The sequence below is a fragment of the Oreochromis niloticus genome, linkage group LG3 (genome assembly GCF_001858045.2).
Source record: "Oreochromis niloticus isolate F11D_XX linkage group LG3, O_niloticus_UMD_NMBU, whole genome shotgun sequence".
In the NCBI taxonomy this organism is placed as follows: domain Eukaryota; kingdom Metazoa; phylum Chordata; class Actinopteri; order Cichliformes; family Cichlidae; genus Oreochromis; species Oreochromis niloticus.
In genome coordinates, this window is record NC_031967.2 from 13,256,245 (window position 1) to 13,276,839 (window position 20,595).

The following is a 20,595-nucleotide window of genomic DNA, read 5'->3' on the forward strand; positions in this document are numbered from 1 at the left end:
TGCAGTGAACACTTTTCATTGCTTCAACGCTCTGTTTCGCTTCAGGTCTTTGTGTGTTATAACGTCACTCTTTTCCACGGCTGGCTGACGGACCGATAACAGCACAGGTGAGAGTGGCCCACAGACCGGTTGTACCACATACTTTGTACACTGCCTGAAAGGACAGCGGAGCTCTCTCCGTCCCTGGACTCCCGCTGCAGACAGGCTCTCCCTGTTGAACCATAAATTCCACTTAAAACTGGCACACAGTTACAACTTGGGCCCTGAAGGTTCTTATCTATATCAGGGGACATCATGTTGCTTGGCAACCACCTAATGGGCAAAAATGGCCCATCTGTAGATTTTATGCTCTTGTAACACCTTGTAAAATCATTATATCCATTTATTTTCGCGACATGTAATTTATATTCACAAATCTTACATTCTACATGATCACGTTGCCACGCAACCACCTAATAGATGACTGTAGTCACAGACTGTAACATGTGGATGTACTAGTGTTAATAATTATTGATAGGCAACACTTGCTATTGAGCACATGAAATGCTAATCAGCTAAGCCAATCAGTCATATTTTATGTACAAATGAGTAAACACGTGTAAGCAATGTCCAATTGAACAGCTAGACTGGTGCAATCCATCATGACATTCAGTAAAGACACGTGGACGTGATAAATAGCTTCATATGAAACACACACAGTACTGGTTGGGATAATGTTTAACCTTGTCCTATAAACTATACTTTTTTTTTTATGAATGTTTACTTAGTTTTTGACATGTGGACTATTTAGTTTAATCCAGTTAAATCAACATCTCTGGTGTATTAAACTCTTTTCACAGAGCTGAAAGAGGACAAAGAATTAAATTACATCAATAGCACACAATGGATTGTGGTTTTTACTGCTGCTGACTGAGTAAACAAGAGCAAGCATGCCTTGGTACTGTGCAGTGACATTAAATGACCATTAGTGAAGATATTGTATATAAGATCCACTGTAATCTGTTTCATAAAACTGAAGCGTGTGATTTAATTAGAAAAACATAAAAGGAAAAGAAAAAACACCCCCAATTAATTTTAGTAAAGTTACGAACTGGTTAAATGTGTTTAAGCTCAAAGTATAAAAAGTGAGGTAAAAAAAAACCTTTTCTTTATTAATGATACTGTACTTATGTTTTCTGGCATTCCTCTCCACACATTCAGCTGCTGAAAACTGACACTGCTGAAAATAGGCCATGCCTTTGTCTCTGATTACTCCTTCATTCAGCCTCCCAGCCCCCATGTACATACCCTACGGGGATAGCCACCTGTCTCAGCTGACTCCTGGGATGCCTCTTTGGCCTTACAGACAGCCCCATTGTGCTGGGGTGGGGCGAGTGGGGGTAAAGCCTCTTAGCCGGCTGTTACTGATAGGACTCAGGAGACTTCTGCTGTCTGGGAAGGTTTACAGAAGTGACATAGACTAGCAGGGTTCACTTCCTGTATTTTTTGTTGTCATTACTGATTTCAGGTTTGCATTTGTGCGTTTGCTCAAATGAAGGATTAGGGTTAATCCATATAGTCAATAGTGCAGTACAGACCAGCTGAGATGACACCAGCTTTCAAATACAATATGGTGACTGGAGAGAGCAATAGCTGACCTGACAGTGTTCAGGCTGCTGGCTGCATTAATGATTTCCTCTGTGCTGGATCATCGTGTGAATCACTGCTGTGCGGCGCGCTGACAGCTTGTCTGCTTATGTAGATAGATGACCAGATAGCCTGCTCCTGCCTGATGTAGCCACACAGGTGAGGATGTTGTACTTTCAGCTCGGAGAATAATGAAGACTAATGATCTTGCACATTGCTGATAGGGTAAAAGCGCTGGAAGAGCAAGTCAGATTTCCTCGACTGAAAAACTATCGAGCTGTAAAATATCCTGCTAATGGCCACTCAGGAACACCTCTTCATCTATTTATACTTATATATGAAAAAAAGTTCCAACCTTCAACATTATTGAGGTGTTTGGTATCACATGAGTAATATGGGAGTATGGTTAATGTTTTTCTACTTGCAAGCTCTTCATTAGAATAAATTCATGGGGAATCTCTGCAGCTTGGCGAGCAATGCAACATAGCATGGATTCCACGCGGCCCACTTCTGAAAACAGAGGGATGATAGATGTGTGGCTGCAAGCCTTTCACACAGGCGTCCTCTTTTGTTGTACAGATGTTGACATTCCAGCTTCAGGAAACATTTAACAGCAGTGTAAATGTTTGCTGTGGGATCTTTGCTTATAATGGTGCTTTTTTTTTTTAGCTCAACATTGTGGCATCAAGTTGTTTAGACTTCTGTGATACTGATGTGGTTAGTTAAGTAGCACACGGGGTTGCTGATCAGTTTCAGCTGCTTTGCTGTTAATGAAATGAACAACCCCCAAAACAGCAGTGCTTTTAGACGTGGAAGCCACATTTCGTGGAGCCTGGTTAGCATTTGTCATAGAATACCAGAACTCTGTGCTTTTCGCAGATAAGAGCAGGTTCATCTTGAGCACATGTGACAGACGTGAAATGGAGAAGGCGTGGAGCCATACTTGTTACTGTTCAGGATGACCAGTTTGGTGGTTGGTCAGGGATGGTCTGGGGAGGCATTTCCATGGAGGAACATATAGACCTCTACCAGCTAGGCAACTGAACCGCGATTGGCATTAGGTATCGGAATGACATCCTTGGATCCATTGTCAGATCCTACGCTGGTGCAGTGGGTTATGGGTTAATCCTTATGGACGACAATGCCTAGTTTCATGTGGAAAGAGTATGCAGGCCGTTCCTGGTGGATGAAGGAATTGATACCAATGACTGACCCCTACGCTTGCCTCACCTAAGTCCAACAGAAGAACTCTTGGAGCTCAGTGATAACCAGATCCAGATCTGGAAGGAGTTCCCCCAGACCACCATCTCATTAGGAGCATGCTCCAACATTGTCAGACATGCGTACAATCACGTGGGGGTCATACAAACTACTGAGTACCATTTTGAGTTGCTGCAATGAAATTTCAGCAATATGTACTAGCCTGCCACATCATTATTTTCACTTTGATTTTCAGGGTGTCTCTGAATTCAGCCTTCTATAGCTTGATCATTTTCATTTCCATCAAACAATGTGACAACCTTTAGTTCAGCGGTCCCCAACCCCATCGTTTGGTACTGGGCCGCGAGAGTTATAGTTCGGGTGTGAAATCTATGGTTTTCAGGGTTTTTATCGTTATTTTTTTAGCGTTTTTATCATTAACTCGGTTTCCCTGGGTCTTTTCCTGTGTGTTATGAATAAATCTTCTTTTTTTGGTAGCGGTACTGGTTTTATTTTGTTGTATTTATCCGCGACACCTTAAAGGCTGGTCCGTGAAAATATTGTCGGCCATAAACCGGTCCGCAAAAAAGGTTGGGGACTGCTGCTTTAGTTCATAAAACAATGCCCCTTCCATATCAGCATGATTTGTTTTTCCCCCCATTAAGATCTGACAAGTTCTCTAAGAGTTCCTGTTATTTTTTGCAGCAGTTTATTTAGTGTTGCAGTATTGCCTGCATATACTAAAGATGTCCAGAGTAATCCATAAGAGCCCGAAGCTTCAGACTGCTCTAAAGCTTCTTTGTACTCTTGGCTCAGTATCATGTCTGTAAGATCAGATATCTTTAATATGGCCAACTGAGGGAAACAGCACTGTCTGTGAGCACAGACACCACATGCTGTTTAAACCTTCTATTTATAAGAGGCAAGAAAGCTGACTTAAAGGAGGATTGGCATTAAAGGGAGAGGAGCCAAAACACCTTGTTTAGGGAGAATGGATGAACTGAGGGGGCTGTATCAAGCTGTTCTAGTAGAGTCCAGAATATAATCACAGGAGTCCACCTTAAAGCAGAATAACTCAAGAATGATGTGTTGTCGAGAATCTGCAGCTCATCTCCAAATAAAGTCTGTAAGAACACTTCGTTTCTTCACATACACCATATCAATAATGAATGTCAATCCTCCTACCAATGAAATCTGTCAAGTCATGAGAAAGTGCCCCTTAATGGTCTTATGTGTTTGCATAGCCCTGCAGCCATGTCTGTTGGCAGCTCATTTTGTGCGCCTGTCAACAAACAGAAATGTGCTGACTCTGTGACGAGCACGACAGGAACAACACCGACTGGGCCAACGTGTGCCTTTGTTCCGAAAAGCCATTAACTAGATCCTCGGAGCGAGGCGGCAACTTAGCCAAAAATGAATCAGATTTCATCGGAATAAACAGTGATGAACGGGTTGCGCCTCTGTCGTTTGGTTTGCCTGCAGGACTCTCCGCGTATCAGAAGAGCATAAATCTGTTCACCTCACTGCAAGCAACAAGTTCACGCAGGTCTGATGGAAAGGGGGGTTTTTTTGTCCTTCTTCCTCTTGAATTCCCTGCAGCTTCAGTGAGATGAAATCCTCGCAGGCAGATGACACTTTCTGTCTGACATTTTTCTCAGGCATGTGTTTAGCAGATCTGCCACTAAATAAATAAGCTCTGAGAGCCTCATAAGTAGCTGTAGGGCAGCTATTGTAACAGGCAGCTATTTAACGTTTAACATTAGCATTCAGGGCTTTGCAGCACGCCTTTTTTTCTGAAGGAGTCTTCTTCACGGATAAGAACGACAAATGTTCATCTATTATATATATATATATATTTCACCTGCTGTCATCGCCTTTCTCGGTACACACACACAGTTTCCTGGTTCACACGTCTTTAAGAGCGGTTAAAAATATTTCCCTCCTGAGGAGCCTTTGCAGAACAAGCCAGACTAAAGCACGTGTTCTTATCTTTAGAGGTGTCGTAACTTTGTAACCCCCGTCGCCCCCTTTCTTTCTTTATCATCAGCCGTGACAGCCAGGCAGCCTCTTGCCATCAGTGCAGTCCACCCACAGGTGAACCTTTGGCTGTTCCATCGCATTCCCTTGATGGGATTTTTCACAATGATTAGAGGACGTGGTTACACCCGTTTAAAGCTTGAAATCCGCTACGGAAGTCAAAACCGGCAGAACTATCTGACATCTGTGGTGGGTGGGTGGGTGGGTGGATGGATGGATGAGGGGATATAACACGCAGTGGCAACAAATGTTTAAACAGTTCAACCAAGTCATGAACCGCAGTGATTCATTCACCTGGTCAGGGACGTGTAAACATGCTTTAAAGCACTACAGAGGCCTTCTTTCAGCACGCCGTGGTCTCATTTGGAGCCAAGTGGAAGTGCTCGCCTCCTCGCCCTGCGGGGCATCCTCGTAAATCAAGCAGAAGAGCTGGTTTTTAAGTGCAGCAGCAGCCACAGCAGCAAAGGCAATAGAGCTGCTTAATTTATTGTTGCTCTTTGACAAAATACAGAGGAAAGATGTTGTTCTAGGTCACCTTTGGAATTTGAGCTGCATTTCCAAGTTTGTTTCTTTCCTTAGGTTGTGCAATACATTTGAAAGCTTACTTAAATATCTCCAAAATTCCAACATTACATCTCGCCAGTATTTTCCACCATCTCCAGCGCAAACACTGCCAACTTCCGTCATCAGCCTTGAAGCTATGACCTGCTCTGTGACTCTACAAAGGCTGGATTTTATGACTTTATTAACCTTTTATAACAGTACAACAACAATTGCAGGTTAAGGGGAGATAATAGACGTGTGATGCAAGTAATGACTTGGTAACCTTCCAGATAAAAAGAAAGATTTCTGAGACACTTTCTTTTCTGTGGTTGACAGCTCCAGAGGGGTTGTCTTGCCCTCCACCAAACTTTCCAGTTCACAACCATTGCAGCCCAGTTTTAAATAGCAGTTATAGCCTGAAGGACTAACAACAATGCCTCTAAATAATGTCATCTTCACAATTGTAAAGGCAGATCGACGTGAATCCAAAGTTAGGCGAGCAAGTTGAAGCCTGAGCGGGATTATTTATAGCGTGCCATGCGATTTGACGATCAGCGTAATGGCGCTGTCAGGCTGGCGGAACAAAGATGGAAAACTGGCTCGAACAGCAGCGAGGCCGGAAGGCATGAATGGGCTTTCATCACAAACTCGCTCTTCCATGATGCATTAAAATCAATAGGATGCTCTCGTTGTCAGCCGAGCGGTGCAGATAGGTGTCAGTCAATACTATGCCCCATTAACAGATGAGGAACAAGTGCATTCCAATGTGTCTGCGAGACCTTTGACATGTTGCGACACAGTGTTATTTTGCAACACTGTTTGGCTCCGCTGATGTTTGATTCCCGATGATATATTGCTTTATGCTATTTGGACATTAGAGATCCTCAAATGGTGAACCCGAATGGCTTTGGTAATTTGGTGAGTATCCATCCAATTTTGCGCTTGATTGATTGCGCTTGAATAACACAGGATGACTAAGTGAAAAACTTAGTTGAAAGTTGAAAAATGATGTCCAGACTAGTCAGTACCAACAGCCTTTAAAAAAAATAAAATAACATGAAGAAATTGTGACACCTGTGAAAGAGACTTTTTTTATGCCTCTCCTGTTTAGATTCGTTCACGCTTAAAGTTTTGCCTGTGTTTGTGGTGATGGATGTTTTTTGTATTTTTAGTATTTTTAATGCCGATATTGTTCATATAGTTATATATTGCACACTTAGTTATATGCAAGGTTAATTTCCAAGAAGTCGGTGCTCCAGCTTTAGCGCTAATTGCCCTCTAGCCTAGCTAGCTAAGTTTGCTAGGTTTAGCTAAACTCTTAGCACTCTTCCAAATACCTCTTTTTCAGTTTTGGTAACATAAATAAACAAAATAAATAAAAGCCACAGACCCAATGCTTAATTAAGGCCATAAAAAGAAATCTAGTGTGGATCAACAAGTGCAGAATTGTTTCTTGTGCAATGCTACATCATCTTCACCTGGACAGGCAAAGTAGCACGTAGCATGGCTGTAGGCTGTTTGGTTAGGCATAACAATTGAGGGCTGTGTTCTGAAATTAAATGAGTATTTGATGAGGAAATACCAAGCATGCACAATAAAAAGCATGCTGTTCAAAAGCCTTGCCTTGCTTCAAACGCAGACAGCCCTATGCACACCTCCGATAGGCAAACACAGGTAATTCTTCCACCCTGAGCTCAGCAAACATTTCCCAGCAGCTATGTCACTGCATTACTTTACACACAGCTCATAAAGCAATGATTACACACTAGGCCTTATCAGGCCTCAGCTGCGGTGATGTAATTCGAGGCTGTAACTGAAATGCAAACATACCAGGAGAAACACGCAAGGTGTGCTTGAGGCAAGCAAGGGTGAAGTAGCTTCACATTACCCACTGCACACTCGTGAGATAGTCTGTGTAATATGGCTCATTAACACCGTCTTGTCTGTCTAGCCAGAGCTGAGTCCTGAACTGTTTGTATTGCCAACATGTAATAAGAGCAGTTAAAGAGGGTCAATATCAAACATTTAACGCCAGTGCTTGGTGCTCCTTCGTCCGACGTGCGTTGCCGTTGTCTGTGTAAACGACCCTGACGCTCCACTTTGTGCAAACACACCAAAGGGGAGGTGGAAAGCCCATCCTGCATGTAATGCGGCTAACTCCCAGGTTTACTTTAACAGTCAAGGAACAGGAGAGTGTGCAATGACCTGCAGCTATCCTCGCAAGGAGGAAAAACCTCACTGTAAATCATGACAGCACTCCGCTTCCTGCTTGCAAAGTGGGACTTTGACATAATTTGGGGTTATGATAGAGAAGACGGAAAGTATGTGTTTGTTTGTTTGGATGTTTACTCAGACGAATATAATTGTCACTGTATAAATTTAAAGTGGGTAGTCCGAGCTTTTTTTTTTATTCTTACTTCGTAAACAAGCCTGACAAAAGTCAGACGTGAAACACACGAGTCAAAGACTGAAAACGCCACATAAGCAAAGCCCTTTCCCCCTTCTTCTTCTCCTTCCCCGCTCATTCTTGCAGCATAAATGCTCCTCACTGTGGGTTTGGATTGTTAAGACTTGTTTACTGGTCTTAGATAATATTTAGCCTCAGCCATTAATCATTAGGGCCCGCGTCAGTAAAGTTTAAAGATGCAGTTCGATCCTGATCTTCCAGCATAACCAGCCGTTTCCTCACATTCCAATCTTTATTAATAATCTAATTACGCCGAATCAATTCATTCAAAACGTCAGTTCGTATAAACCCTCTCCCGAAGCCATCTGTCACATGTGTCTCCACTTGTCGCCAGCGAGCACCCCCACCCTGCTCTTGTTATCTACAGTTGCACCACTGTGTCAAGAGGAAAGGCTGTTAAAGAGCAACTAACGCACGCTGACTCAAACAATGCAGGGGATTGTGGGAGCTGTCATGGGCTGATCTTTCTGACAGGTAAGTAAAGACTCAAGGCAACGGAGTCACCTTGCAGGAAGGTCAGCTTTGACAACCGCTGGAGGGGGGGGTACTGTCTTCTCAGTGTGTTCATCAGGAAGCAATTTAACACCAGCGCCGCAGTGGAAATTTAATTAGTTTTGCTTGTGTAGGCCACGCAAGAGAGCGTCATCATGGAGACATGTAAAGGAGTTGTCTGATGAAGCTAAAGATGCAAGCCTCTTTTCAATGATGCAGAAGCGGCCGCGGCATTATGATTGTTCAGGAGATGGGGATGAAACGAGTCACACACAGATACGCTTATGATGGAAAGAAAGGGAAGACGCATTGTTCAAGCAGGCATGGTCCTCCCTTTCTGTAGCTCTAACGTCACATAGACTTCCGCATACCCTTAAAAGTCTCCTCTTCAGATAAGGAGAGTAGACAGGAGTATGTGTGTGCACTATCAACAAGCAGCTCGGCTGTCCTTGACGCGCATCATAGAGCCAAAACAAACAGCAGCAAACAGAAGACAGGTCACTGCGCTCCCAAAGACGCCATCGTGCTCGACTTTTGTCCCAGTTCTCTCCAGAATAGTGAGACTTCTCCAAATACAGAGGTGAAAGAGGGAAAAAATTACATATGAAGCCAATGAGGTTGTTAGAGATGAGGGATCTTGTTTAGCCTAGTGTGTTTGTTTGTAGGGTTAAAGTTGCAGATGTGACAGTTTGGCACCACCAAGCCAGAGTTCTTTTCCACGTGATCCCACATGGCCAAGAAATAGAAAACGTTTTTCTAATGTAACATCAAGTTTGCTTAATTCTTACTGAAATATTATTATGTTTTGGTGCAGTCGTTACCAGTGCTGTGTCACAGCTTATATCCTCCCTGTGCTTGCATGAGCACTCCAATTTCAAGGTTAACTGGTGATTCTGGTGGCCATGGGTGTCTGTGTTTAGCCCTGTCACAGACTGGTGACCTGTCCTGGGTGTACCTGCCTTTCATGCAAACCAGAATAGGAAAAGGGGAAGAATAAAATGCAAATGTTTCCACTTTTATGTGTAAATTATTAGACAAACAAGATTATGAAGACATACACATTTACCATTGGGGTTTTTTTTTTTATCTGGGAGTATTTAGGAGTCTGTTTCTTTTCCATCTGCTCAGCTTCACTACTGACGCTCTCATACATGTTAACTATTACCAAAGCATCATTACACCAGGTGTTCACTCGGTATTACAGTGAACAGAAACATAGATTATTCTCCTTGATGCTCATCATGTTTAGCACAGGTTCATGGACAAATTCCTTCACTGATGACACAAATGATAACATTTTTTTCACTTTCATGGCTAATAAAAAGCTGCTTTGTCTGTCATCAGTTAAAGCTTTCCCACTAGCTTGTCTATATTTGCCCTCTGAGTAAACCCTTACTGGCGGTGACACCTGCACGAAAGTGTCGCAACGCATCACGATGAAAAGTCATGTGTTAGCAAGTAGGCTAACATTTGCTGAGATTAAAACACGAATTAGCTTGTTTATTTTATGTGGCAGTGTGAGGAAAAACAAAAATGCTCAATTACATTAATAAACACTCGAGAACTCTCAGTCAGGGTAATGTCGCTGAGATGCACGTGGAGACTGATGAACGTGTTTGTTGCCCACAGCTGTTTGTAGGAGTTTTTCCATTGATTTGTGCAGCTTCAGCGGTTCTTCAAAAGTAGAAAATGGTCAATCATAGTGTGTAAATTTTTCACACTTCAGCTAAGTGAGCGCTCAGTGATAGTTTTACAGTTAGATAACTCACGTAGAGTCTGAGCCCCGTAATAGCTGTTAGGAAAAAGACAATCTGTTTACTAACTTTTTAACATTTTTCCTTTATCTGTGATACTAGATTTGGACAAATTAAATTTTTCTCAAAAAAATTGGGAAAAAAAGCTATCTATGCATCCAACTGCATGGTGGTGGTGGGGTCAGGGGGCCCACATGCCATAGAAAGCCCCGGGGCCTTCAGTAATGCCGATGCCTTCCCTGCCCATAAGGAATGCCTACTGCCGAGCCCACTCACAAACTATGTTTCTATCTGCTTAACATTCAGTCGTCGCTGGAGCTGGCAGAAACACTGAGCGCCGTAATGTTTGAAAGGCGTCGACAAATCTATTGTTAAGATGCAGGGTCAAACACATCAGTCATGGAGTCGACATGTATGCAACAGTACATCAAATAATGTAACTGTTATAATTCTTATTTATGAGGTCAAGAGAAGTTTTGTTTTTCCATGTAAGAATCAAATAAAAATGTGTCTGATATGTTGATACTTCAGTCTTTTTATATTTTTGGTTTTTAAAAGAGAGATTTAGCTTCGGCGCCATTGTTGTGGAACGTTACACCATTCATGTCAAGCGTGACGCAGCGGCAACACCTGATCCCGCATCTAAAAGGCTTGTGCAGACAAGCCTTGTGTAAACCAAGCAGGGTCTCTTGAACCTGGGGGAGGGCTGGAGAAACCACTAATCCCGCTGGGGCAGTTAAAACAACAGGTGCTTTGGGGGGGAGGAAGCTCAGCTGTCGAGCGCAGGGGGTGACTGACTTGGGGTTTGCCTTGGAGCAGCTGCAGGTAGAAGCACTGGGTCTTGACCTGGGAGGGCTTGGGTGAAGGAGTGACCCGATGGCTGATCGCGTGAACTTCTACAAGAGAAGTCCTGCCATGTTCTTCTCTGACAGTCCGCCGAAACCAAACAAGCCCCCAGACCTCATTAGACAGAGGACCTGTGGCTGTGCATGAGCTGTGGAGCAGCTGTGCTTGTCAGCGTGTGGACAGATGGGATGCCATATTTTAATGGAGAGCTTCGTCTCTTTCTATCCAGGCTTTATTAGGTCCCTAGTGACAACAGAGACTGTATTCAAGCAAGACCATACATGCTGTTCCACATAAATCTTTGTTCATGCGTAGGCCGCTTTTCATTTAAACTTACTTTATCCCCTGACTTAGATCTGTTCGCCTTTCATTTAAACATGACCCGCAGCGACAGCACACCGCTTCTCTCTCCCAGATAGAAAATTGATCTGGCTGATGTATCGCTGTAGCACAGGATGCGTGCGGCACAATAACGCCTTCGGTGACAGTTTCAACGACAGCTGGCGCACTTGAAAAGTTGGCACGCCGCTCAAATGCGATTGTTAATTTAATAAACACACACGTTTATGGCTTGATAAGCTTCTATTCCTGCTGGATTTAATGACAGAATGTGTTTTAACTCTTATCTCGCGTTCAATAAAGTGCAAGACGAAGAAAAATTGGGACGCTGATTGAATCCAAAGGTCACTTTTATTTAATTCAGTGTGAATAAATTCAATACTGTCACTTTTGACAGCTCTTGAAAACGCATTTACGGGGATATAAGACAGAGAACAGACAGAGAACACGCTACGCTACACAACACCTGTCCAATGACGTCAGAAACTACACAATGGATGACTCTGTTTCGGGTAAACAACAAGGTCATAAAGGACTCTTTAACCACTCATTCATACAAACCTAAATAGCAGTCAGTTTATTTTTCTGTGCGCTTGCAGGAAGTGAACAATAATACTTAAAAAATACTGTGACATAACACCTTACACGTCAGCTTTAGCAGCACTATATTTCAGTGAACGGCTCTCACATACACTCACACACACACACACACTCAAGCCGCGCTTTCACATCTTTCCCTTCAAAGAAAAGTCGACACGCTGCACGTTTCCGACATCCGACTTCTCGCCGCCTCAGAACTAAAAACTACAGTGACTTCACGATACATTTGATTAAGAGCGGTCTCAGCAGCGTCTGCTTCCCAGGAATTCAAAATACGAGGAGTGTGCCGACAGCAGTGCAACGCAACGGACAAATAACTCTGTTTTAAGCTAATGCAGGCGTTAGCTAAATCCTGCTATAATCTCCTAATTATCTCGAGGGTACTTCTTTAATTCTGTGCTCTGAACTGAGTCTGGGGTCACCCCTATTAGGGCAGCTCAGACTGTTAACAAAGTAATAATAATAATACAGGAATACAATTAGTGCTGTCAGCGTTAATCTCGTTAAAAGGACGTTAACGCCATTAACGCGGCAAATCACCGTTAGCGAGTTAACGCGGATCCCCAGTGTGTGGGGCTGGACGGCGCTAATGCGATAACGAGCTAACCGCGCTAATGCGTTGACGCCGTGCAGCCCCAAGCACAGGGCGATCCGTGTTAACTCGCTAACGGAGATTTGCCGCGTTAATGGCGTTAACGTCCTTTTAACGGGATTAACGCTGACAGCACTAAATACAATCCAAAGTGTCCAGTGAATACTTCAAATCCAGAGTGGTGGAATGTTTCTAATACTATTTACAGCCTCGTTGAGATTCACATTACGACTAAGTAAAACCTTCAGCACAACACGTGCTTGTAACAGGCCTTCACACATCACAGTGGCGTAAGCTTCTTCATGATCACACTGTTTTCGTTTCAGTGTGCGGGTGCTTTCACAGACGAGCACCTCGTCGCGGCACGCTGCTGCTGCGAGTTTGCAGAAAAGGTGCGCGGAGGTGAAGTGAATGCTGTTGTGAGCAGAGAATAAGGAATGGGGAGAGTGTGTTTGGAGGTGGGGGCGGTCTATGACAGCACGGTGAGCGTGACGGTTCCTTTGGTCCTCTTCAGGATGCTGACGGCCTCTTCGTGGGAAACCCCCTCCAGAGTCTGCCCGTTAACGGCCATGATCTGGTCTCCTCGCTTCAGGCGCCCGTCCTCTGCTGCTGCGCCCTAAACACACACACGCGCGTGCACACCATCAATAACAGAGGATGTCGGCTCTGCAAAGATAAACAGTGGCACAGATAAGCGCCTCTCACCTTTCCAAAGACAGTTTTCACATATATGGGCAGGTCTCCGTGGGGGCTGCCGTACCCTCCGACTATACTGAAACCCAGCCCGTCTGGTCCTCTATCAAGAGTGATGGTCTTATACTGAGGAGGGCTGAGGGAAAAGGTAGAAGGCATTTAAAGGAAAAACAAAGCAACAACCTGTAGTTCTCCTCCTCTGACTGCCCCTGCGTCTAAGAACATCATACCCAAGGTCGTCCTGGAAGATGCAGGTGGGCGTGAGAGCCCCACCGACCTGCTCCTGAGGGGGGCCCGTCACGGTGGTGTCGCCACCTGCAACCACCTGGAGGTGCGTTAACACAAAGACACAGAACACAGCTCTGTTATAGTAATACTGGAGTCGATTTACTGCCCAGATAAAGACTGATAGCATGATGGTAGTGCTGGATGAGGGCGCTTTATGGTCCTTCAAAGCCTGTGACCGCCACCCTTTGTCTCGTCTGTGCTCAGCTGAACACTTTGAACAGAGATAAAGGAAGAATAGACACAAGCCGAGCTGCAACTTATCTGCCGATTTATCTGGTAGAAACACGGGAGGTGAGAGAGGAGACCTGCAGCTGTATCGTTCCCGTCGCGTTCTTGAGCAGGGCGACGGCCTGAGAGTGGCTCATGCCTTCAGCAGAGGTTCCGCATATGCTGACGATTCGGTCCCCGATCTGAAAAAGTGAGAGTTTAGAACATTTTGGGGGGAAAACAGTGCAGATGTGCAGTGGAGCAGAAACTTTTCACACTTTCCAAAGAACAGTTTGGATGTTTCGAGCAGCCTGCTGCATGTCAGCGTCATAAAAGCGGTGCCCGCCGTCTGAAACTCGCATCTGTCACTGCAGATTTCTGTGCTTTCATTATTAGACCGCACAAAAAACGCACATTCACTGTTCCGCTGAGTAATTTCATTACGTGGCGCTCTCTTTTCTCTTTCAGGCTGAAATGATAAAAAACGGCATGAATATACCATTCAGGATTCACCCTATTCATTTCAATGAGGCCTTCTGTGGGCTTAATGGTCTTAATACAGGAGTGGGAGATTTATTATCCGCGTTAGCAAATGGCTATTGTCCTCCTCCAGCCTCAGCCTAACACAGTTTCAATTGTCAGGTTCTCCGTGAAGGTCACTGCTAAAGGCTAAGGGCTCGCGGCCTCTGGGAGCCGCTGAGAATACATACACTGAGCGAGTGGGAGTAAATAAATGAGATTCGCATTAAATCCCACACAAGAATCGGCGATATGCATATTTTCTGATGAGAGCCAAAGATTTGAGAGGGAGGTGGCCGAGAAAAGGTCTCATACCTTGAGATTCTGGGTCTGAGCAGCCAGTCCGACGGGATTCATCATGGCGATGAAGATGGGGATGTCGCCCAGAGGGCTGCCCACTCCGCCCGCTATGCTGACGCCCAGAGAATCAGCGGGGCCTTTAGTGAACTCCACTGTTCTGACTTCCTGATGCTCCGGGTCTGAAACAAACGCGTCGCTCTGATGACTCGTCCCGCCTTTTCTTTTCCCGTAATTTGACTAACATTCGCAGTGGATTTCGATCTGCTTGTTATTTCACGCTTACGGTCTTGCCGTACTTACATTCTTGGCTTGTACTAAGCTTGTCAGGGTCACCAGGAAGGGTGCCAGGATCTGAACATGGCTGAGAGACCACCTTGGCGCTTCCTGTCTCACTCATCTGAAACAAAAGCATTCAGAGCGTTTTCTTTTCAGGCATTAGATAAGAGGAATTTCTATTCAGCTCCAAAGCGCTCATTTTCTGCCTTTTATTTTTTTACTAGTGTAATTTGGCATGATTGGGTGAAAAATAAGCTACGTCTATTTTAACCACTATCTCATCAGGTAAATGAGCGCTACATTACCTGGCTGCTTTGAGACAGCCTTCTTTCCGAGTGGAAGGGGCCCGCCTTAAACCTCCCCACTTCCATTGTGATAGATCCTACACAGCACTGCAACACAACACACGGGCATTATTTTACTGTTAATCGTCTTTAATTGTCTTGCACACTTTGACGATTGTGCCTGCGGGGCAGGACTACCTTCAGCAGCGCAGCCACGGCCTCCTGAGTGGCTGACCGGACGTCCTCACCGTTGACCGACAGTATCTGGTCGCCCTGCATCAGTTGACCGTCAGCGTCCACCAAACCTCCTTTCACGATGTCGGACACAAACACCCCTGTGTCGTTCCTGCTCGGAGAGACGGGAAGACTGAGACGCGGCAGCAGCCACGACACGTCTGTGACTGCGTGCAGCACTCTGCTGAGGATCGCTAAGTTTCCTTTTCTCAAATTGCTGACCTTAATCCTACAATTTTCCAGAGCTCTGTTTTTTAACTTGTTATTGCTGGTACAGTATTGATCTGGCAATTTCAGGCTTTTCCAAAGGAACTGCGTGAGTGTGGCTCGTATAACAGAATATTAACCAGCGATCACTTTGACAGTATTGTGCTGTTGGAGGCTTCGGTTCATGGTCAACAGAGTCAAATTCTGTGCTCGCTGTGAGTGAGAATATAACGTGCAGGAAGAAAAGATGACTTATCTTAAGCCTCTGCCTTTTCTTCTTTGTTCAGAAGCACATCTGAGCCGTGGACTTTGCATATCTGAGGTGCCAATCTCCACGTGGATAAGAACTAGCACAAGCAGTAGCTGTGAAGCAAGGCAACTTGATCCCACTCAGTCCTCGGTGCCAGAGATACTTGGCTGTCACAGCTGCTCGCCACTAACTGCTAGCTTGCATATTTTCCTTTTTCGTAGGTCTTCTGGGCTCCTGTCTTTTCCATCCTGTTGAGCATTTTAGCCTTTTTCTTGCCACGTGTGTAGCAAAACCACTGTGACAGAGGCTGAAATGTTACAACTGTGTTAAAAACTGTCCAAACAGTTTAACCTTTGACACCAGCTTGGGATATTTAACCCTGACCCCTGTCTTCTGACAAACTTCGACCACGGGACCGAATCTGTCAGCATAAAACATTTACAGGCACGCAGAAATCCAGAGGGCTTATAGACGCTCCACAACCTATCCCAGTAATAACTTTGTAAATCTTTCTTTGCTGATCGAGTGCTAGCAACAATAGCGGGATTTTCACGCTGACGCAACAAGTGCTTTCAGCTCCGTCTCTGGTAACACAGCGAGGCGAGAACCGCCGCTAGTACCGAGGAGAATGACTGAAATACAAACCTGTTCTGCTGACTCATATGAAAATTGAAATTAACGTGTTAGAAATGCAGTCACGCAGAACAAACCTTCATTTAGCCACGATCTGTTCAAGCTAGACATAAAAAAATAATGATCTCTTTTTGATTTCCTGATGAAAAAACCATAATGATTTCACGTCTTTGTAGCAGACATGTCGTGTGGGAAAGAAGGGATTTTACTTAATCTGCGTGCTTACACCAAACACAATGACTTTTGTTGGTAAGTAAAACTGGTTTAACTGATGGCTGCATGGACAGAAACATGATAGAAGTAAAAGCAATGACCTCACTCTCCCAACTATGGAGTATAAAAACAGATAAAATACATAAGGTTACCTCTGATCCCGCGATCTGCATTAAAAAAATTCAAAACAACATAATTATAAAGGAGGCTGATAATTACATTTTAAAAATCTAGAATGTTTTGAATTCCTTGTTCGCTTCTATGTATTTTTAAACACGCTAACACCTACTGTGACCCAGAAAGCACCTAGTGGAGTCACTCCTCTGCTATTGTTATATGTAAAGGTTCGTCGCCTGACACTCTAAGCAGCAGAGCTAACATCTAACATCATTCCCACCTCCTCCCGACAATGCTCAGTCCCAGGCCCTGGCCAGGATTCTTGTGCAGCTCCACGGTGAAGGAGTCCCATAGGTCTTCCTCCTTGTACTGGGCCTCGTCCCTGTAGACCGTCAGCCGGACCCTCTGCGGCGTCTGCCGCAGCACGTTGATGGCTTCGTCGTGACTGGCCGCTCGCAGGTCGATGCCGTTCACCTGTGATGAGAGAATGCGTGCGTAGGTTTTGATCCAGCTACTCGCTCGGCCATATTTGGTTAAAGTAGCAGAGGCCTTATCTTCTGTTTCAGCGTATAAGTTAACTGCAGCAGAGGATTATATATAAAAAGTTCTAACAGCCTCATTTAATGCTCAAAGTTTCCTTCCTTCTGCTTTAGATATGAGGAAACTAGGTCATTCCTTTGAAATCACAGGCTGATGCTTGACTTAAAGTACAGCAGGGAAACCTTCCCACAAACCCCTGTGAGATGCTCCAGCGGTCAGTCTAAGAGCGATGCCCAGCTTTTTCTTTTCTTTTTTCAAACCACATTTAAAGGAGGGAAAATGCCATATTATCTTTCACCGTGCACATGCAGTGGATTTTATTTTTTCCCCATAGTATCTAATGGCATGACTGCAGAGTGGGAAACTGCTCTTTTCACTTTCCCTCACTGACCTTATTTTCTAAACACAGCAGCCTGGCTCAGGGACAGGAGTGAATAGTGGAGAGCTATTAAGTCATAAGGGCGTGTGTTTCAATTCAGATCTAGTGATTGAGCTACAATAACTCAACTCCCGGGCTCCACCCCTGCCCTCTCTCCGTGACAAAGCGCGGGGTCAGACGGAGGGCAAACCCAAGTAAGAGCTCGGGTGCTTAACTTGTCAAGGCGCATAATGCACACGGGATTTGTACAGGTTTTCTTTCACTTTTCACTCATAATCGCCTCAGTCTGCGCTATATTATCTTGCTTAAAAGCAAAAAGCGGTTTGGTTTTAAGTGCTGTTAGAGGTTCTTATTGCTGTTAATATACATCTATGCTGTTGCTCAACATATATCATATTGTCAGACTTTAAAATCCAAGCGTTCGTGCTGAGACTCTTCGTGCACGTCTCATCGAAATATGGTTGGCCTCGTTTAATCTGGCTCCTGGGTTACGCTCATTATGCTGCAGCTCACCTCTAAGATTTGGTCTCCTGCCCATAACCTCCCATCTTTGGAGGCCGCCCCTTCTTCATAAACTTCGTGGATAATGATGGCCCCCTGGAGATAAAGAGAGAGAGTGGAAAAAGTGAGTTAATTAGGACAAAACAAAACAAAAACAAAAAAAAGATGGAAGGAAAACATTTAGCATTTATTTGGAGGATATTAAATGGATACAAGACAGACTGGGCCGGGAGGGGAAAGTGTATTTGTTGACTTTTTAAAGTATGTGTACACAGCAAATTTTTTTGTGTGTGTTTGTTGGCAAACAGACATAAATTTGGATTACTGCTTCTGTGAATGTGTGTGTTCCTGTGCTCCTGAGGTTGCATTCCAGGGGCAGGACGTTGTCCGCCACGGCTGAGGCCAGACAAAGAGCTGCTCCCCCAAGCCTGACTGAGCAGACAGAATAGATGGGACGAGGGGAGGATGGCAGGGGCAACGAGGAGAAGAGGAGGAGGAGACGAAGGCGGTGACGAGATCATTTCCTACATTCCTGAGCCTCCGTGGTTATTTAGAACCTGAGTTATGCTACCACCAAAGAATCCAAGTGGGTGGCATTGTGGCTGGGAACGCACAGCTCAGTTACGCAACTTCAAGAAACCTGCAGATTTACTGTTTGTTATTATTCAAATCAGTAAAAGTTTATTTATATAAAGCGTCAAATCACAACAGAAGTTGCCTCAAGGCGCTTTATAGTGGATACAATAATACAGAGAAAACCTCAACAATATGAGGACCCTCCTGTGAGCACGCACTGGGCGACAGTGGGAAGGAAAACCTCCCTTTTCACAGGAAGAAACATCCGACAGACCCAGGAAGACAGGACGAAAACAAACTGTGGGAAAGAGCCACGTTTTATTATTATTATTGACTAAATCTAAGCACATCAGGGAGACCAGCTCATGTTTTCCCCCTCATTAGCTGACTGCTACTGCTATTGGTCTGGTTTCCTACCAGCAGAGTGTCACAGCCTCCCACGATGCTGAGGCCCAGGCCTGTGCGGCCCTTGGAGATGTCGATGGTAGTTTCACAGCCGGGGATGATGGGGCAGGTCGTCGGGTCAGAGGCCAGAGCGGAAGGGGTGGATGAGCGACTAAGACCTAAAACGGAGAAGCATGTCTGTTCTTTTCACCTGACAAAACTGACAATACAGCAAATTAAAACCAAGTAAAACGAACTCACTGGTGGCTGCTTCTGCCTCTGGCTGACTTGGGGTAGACGGGGAGATGCTAGGCATGCTGGGTACGCTAGCGAGGACTCCATCTGAAAAGCTTGTGTCCTGGCAGATTGACTGGACACAGGAGAAAGCAGAGGGGATCTCCTTTGTAGCAAAGGTTAGCTTCACTGGACCTTTGGCTTTTCTCAGCAGTGACGAGACCTAAAAAAAAGGAATACCAGTCACACCTTTCACCTTGTGGCTACTAATAAACAGCACAGACATGAAAGTTTATTTCCAGAGTAACCTCATTACCTTTTCAACAGTGTATCCGAGCACAGACTCGCCATTCACAGCTAAGAGCTTGTCCCCAGGTTTCATGCACCCCTCCTGCTCACAGCACACAAACAGTTTTGATTAGCGAAGGCAGCTAAACGTCCACGGTACAGAAGGTCTCATTAGGCATGACATACTTTGCCGGTGTGTCCCTGCACTTCAGATATACTCTCAATTTCAACCCCAGCCTCTGTGTCGCCCTCAACAAAAGTGATGCCGAGTCCTCCGTCCTCCTGATGAAGAGAAACGCTCATTAGTGATAAAAAACGTTTGAAATTGCACCACCGCACACACAATACCCACCCTGATAAACCCTTTTCTTTAACATGTGCTGAGTAATGGAGCCGTACTGTACCAGTTAAAGAAATCAAGTATGAGTGACAACAGTCGCCTCCAGAGAGATGAATCAGCCCCAGCTTCAGCTCACATCCTTCACACTTCTGATCTTTTGCTCCCAGAGAGGCATTTCAGGGCATGTGTCTTCATATTAATGAGCTGCCTATGTGCTACACTGTTGCCACCTCTACCGTATGAATGATTCAACAATTGTAGGGGTTGCATAGCTTTTCCTCTCTCCTGTCTCTTTTGCATTTTGTTTTAGCGCTCTTCAAAGGCCGACTTCACCTGAATCTGCCTGAAAAGCATGTTCCCACTTGACCCGTGTTGTAACTGTTCTTGTAGAAAGTTTCCTTTATTTGTTGAGGCTGTGAGATGTCTAATGTTAAGATCTCCGCTTCCGCTCCAGTGTTGTGCAACTGAATGCAATTTTATCGCTGCTGCTCAAAGGATCAGACAATGACCTTAGGAAAACTTTGTCTGCTTTCTGCGAGCTTGAACGTGGACCCCACAAGGAGTCAGGATCCATTCCTTTTTATTTATTATTTCAGTGAACTGAGCCTTTAACTCCCACTGGAACGTCTGTTTTGT

The 20,595-nt window shown here is 44.7% G+C and overlaps 1 protein-coding gene across 9 annotated transcripts in view; it reads right to left on the reverse strand.

The window, feature by feature from the left end:
- Positions 1-12,947: 12,947 nt before the first annotated feature.
- mpdz (multiple PDZ domain crumbs cell polarity complex component) overlaps positions 12,948-20,595 on the reverse strand; it is a 51,035-nt gene continuing 43,387 nt past the window's right edge. For 6 of the 9 annotated variants that reach the window (XM_025906182.1, XM_025906180.1, XM_005468228.4 and 3 more), the window contains 15 exons: positions 19,806-19,901; positions 19,648-19,722; positions 19,359-19,554; positions 19,131-19,276; positions 18,150-18,233; positions 16,998-17,191; positions 16,753-16,767; positions 15,262-15,409; positions 15,085-15,171; positions 14,804-14,900; positions 14,519-14,682; positions 13,783-13,887; positions 13,420-13,514; positions 13,202-13,325; positions 12,948-13,112 (listed from right to left, as the gene is read on the reverse strand). In XM_025906182.1, the coding sequence (XP_025761967.1) occupies positions 12,966-13,112; positions 13,202-13,325; positions 13,420-13,514; positions 13,783-13,887; positions 14,519-14,682; positions 14,804-14,900; positions 15,085-15,171; positions 15,262-15,409; positions 16,753-16,767; positions 16,998-17,191; positions 18,150-18,233; positions 19,131-19,276; positions 19,359-19,554; positions 19,648-19,722; positions 19,806-19,901 (1,773 nt within the window). In that variant the 3' untranslated portion in view covers positions 12,948-12,965. Of the gene's footprint in view, positions 13,113-13,201; positions 13,326-13,419; positions 13,515-13,782; positions 13,888-14,518; positions 14,683-14,803; positions 14,901-15,084; positions 15,172-15,261; positions 15,410-15,624; positions 16,062-16,752; positions 16,768-16,997; positions 17,192-18,149; positions 18,234-19,130; positions 19,277-19,358; positions 19,555-19,647; positions 19,723-19,805; positions 19,902-20,595 lie in introns of those variants that run through there. The other 3 variants (XM_025906186.1, XM_025906181.1, XM_025906185.1) reach the window with 2 other exon arrangements.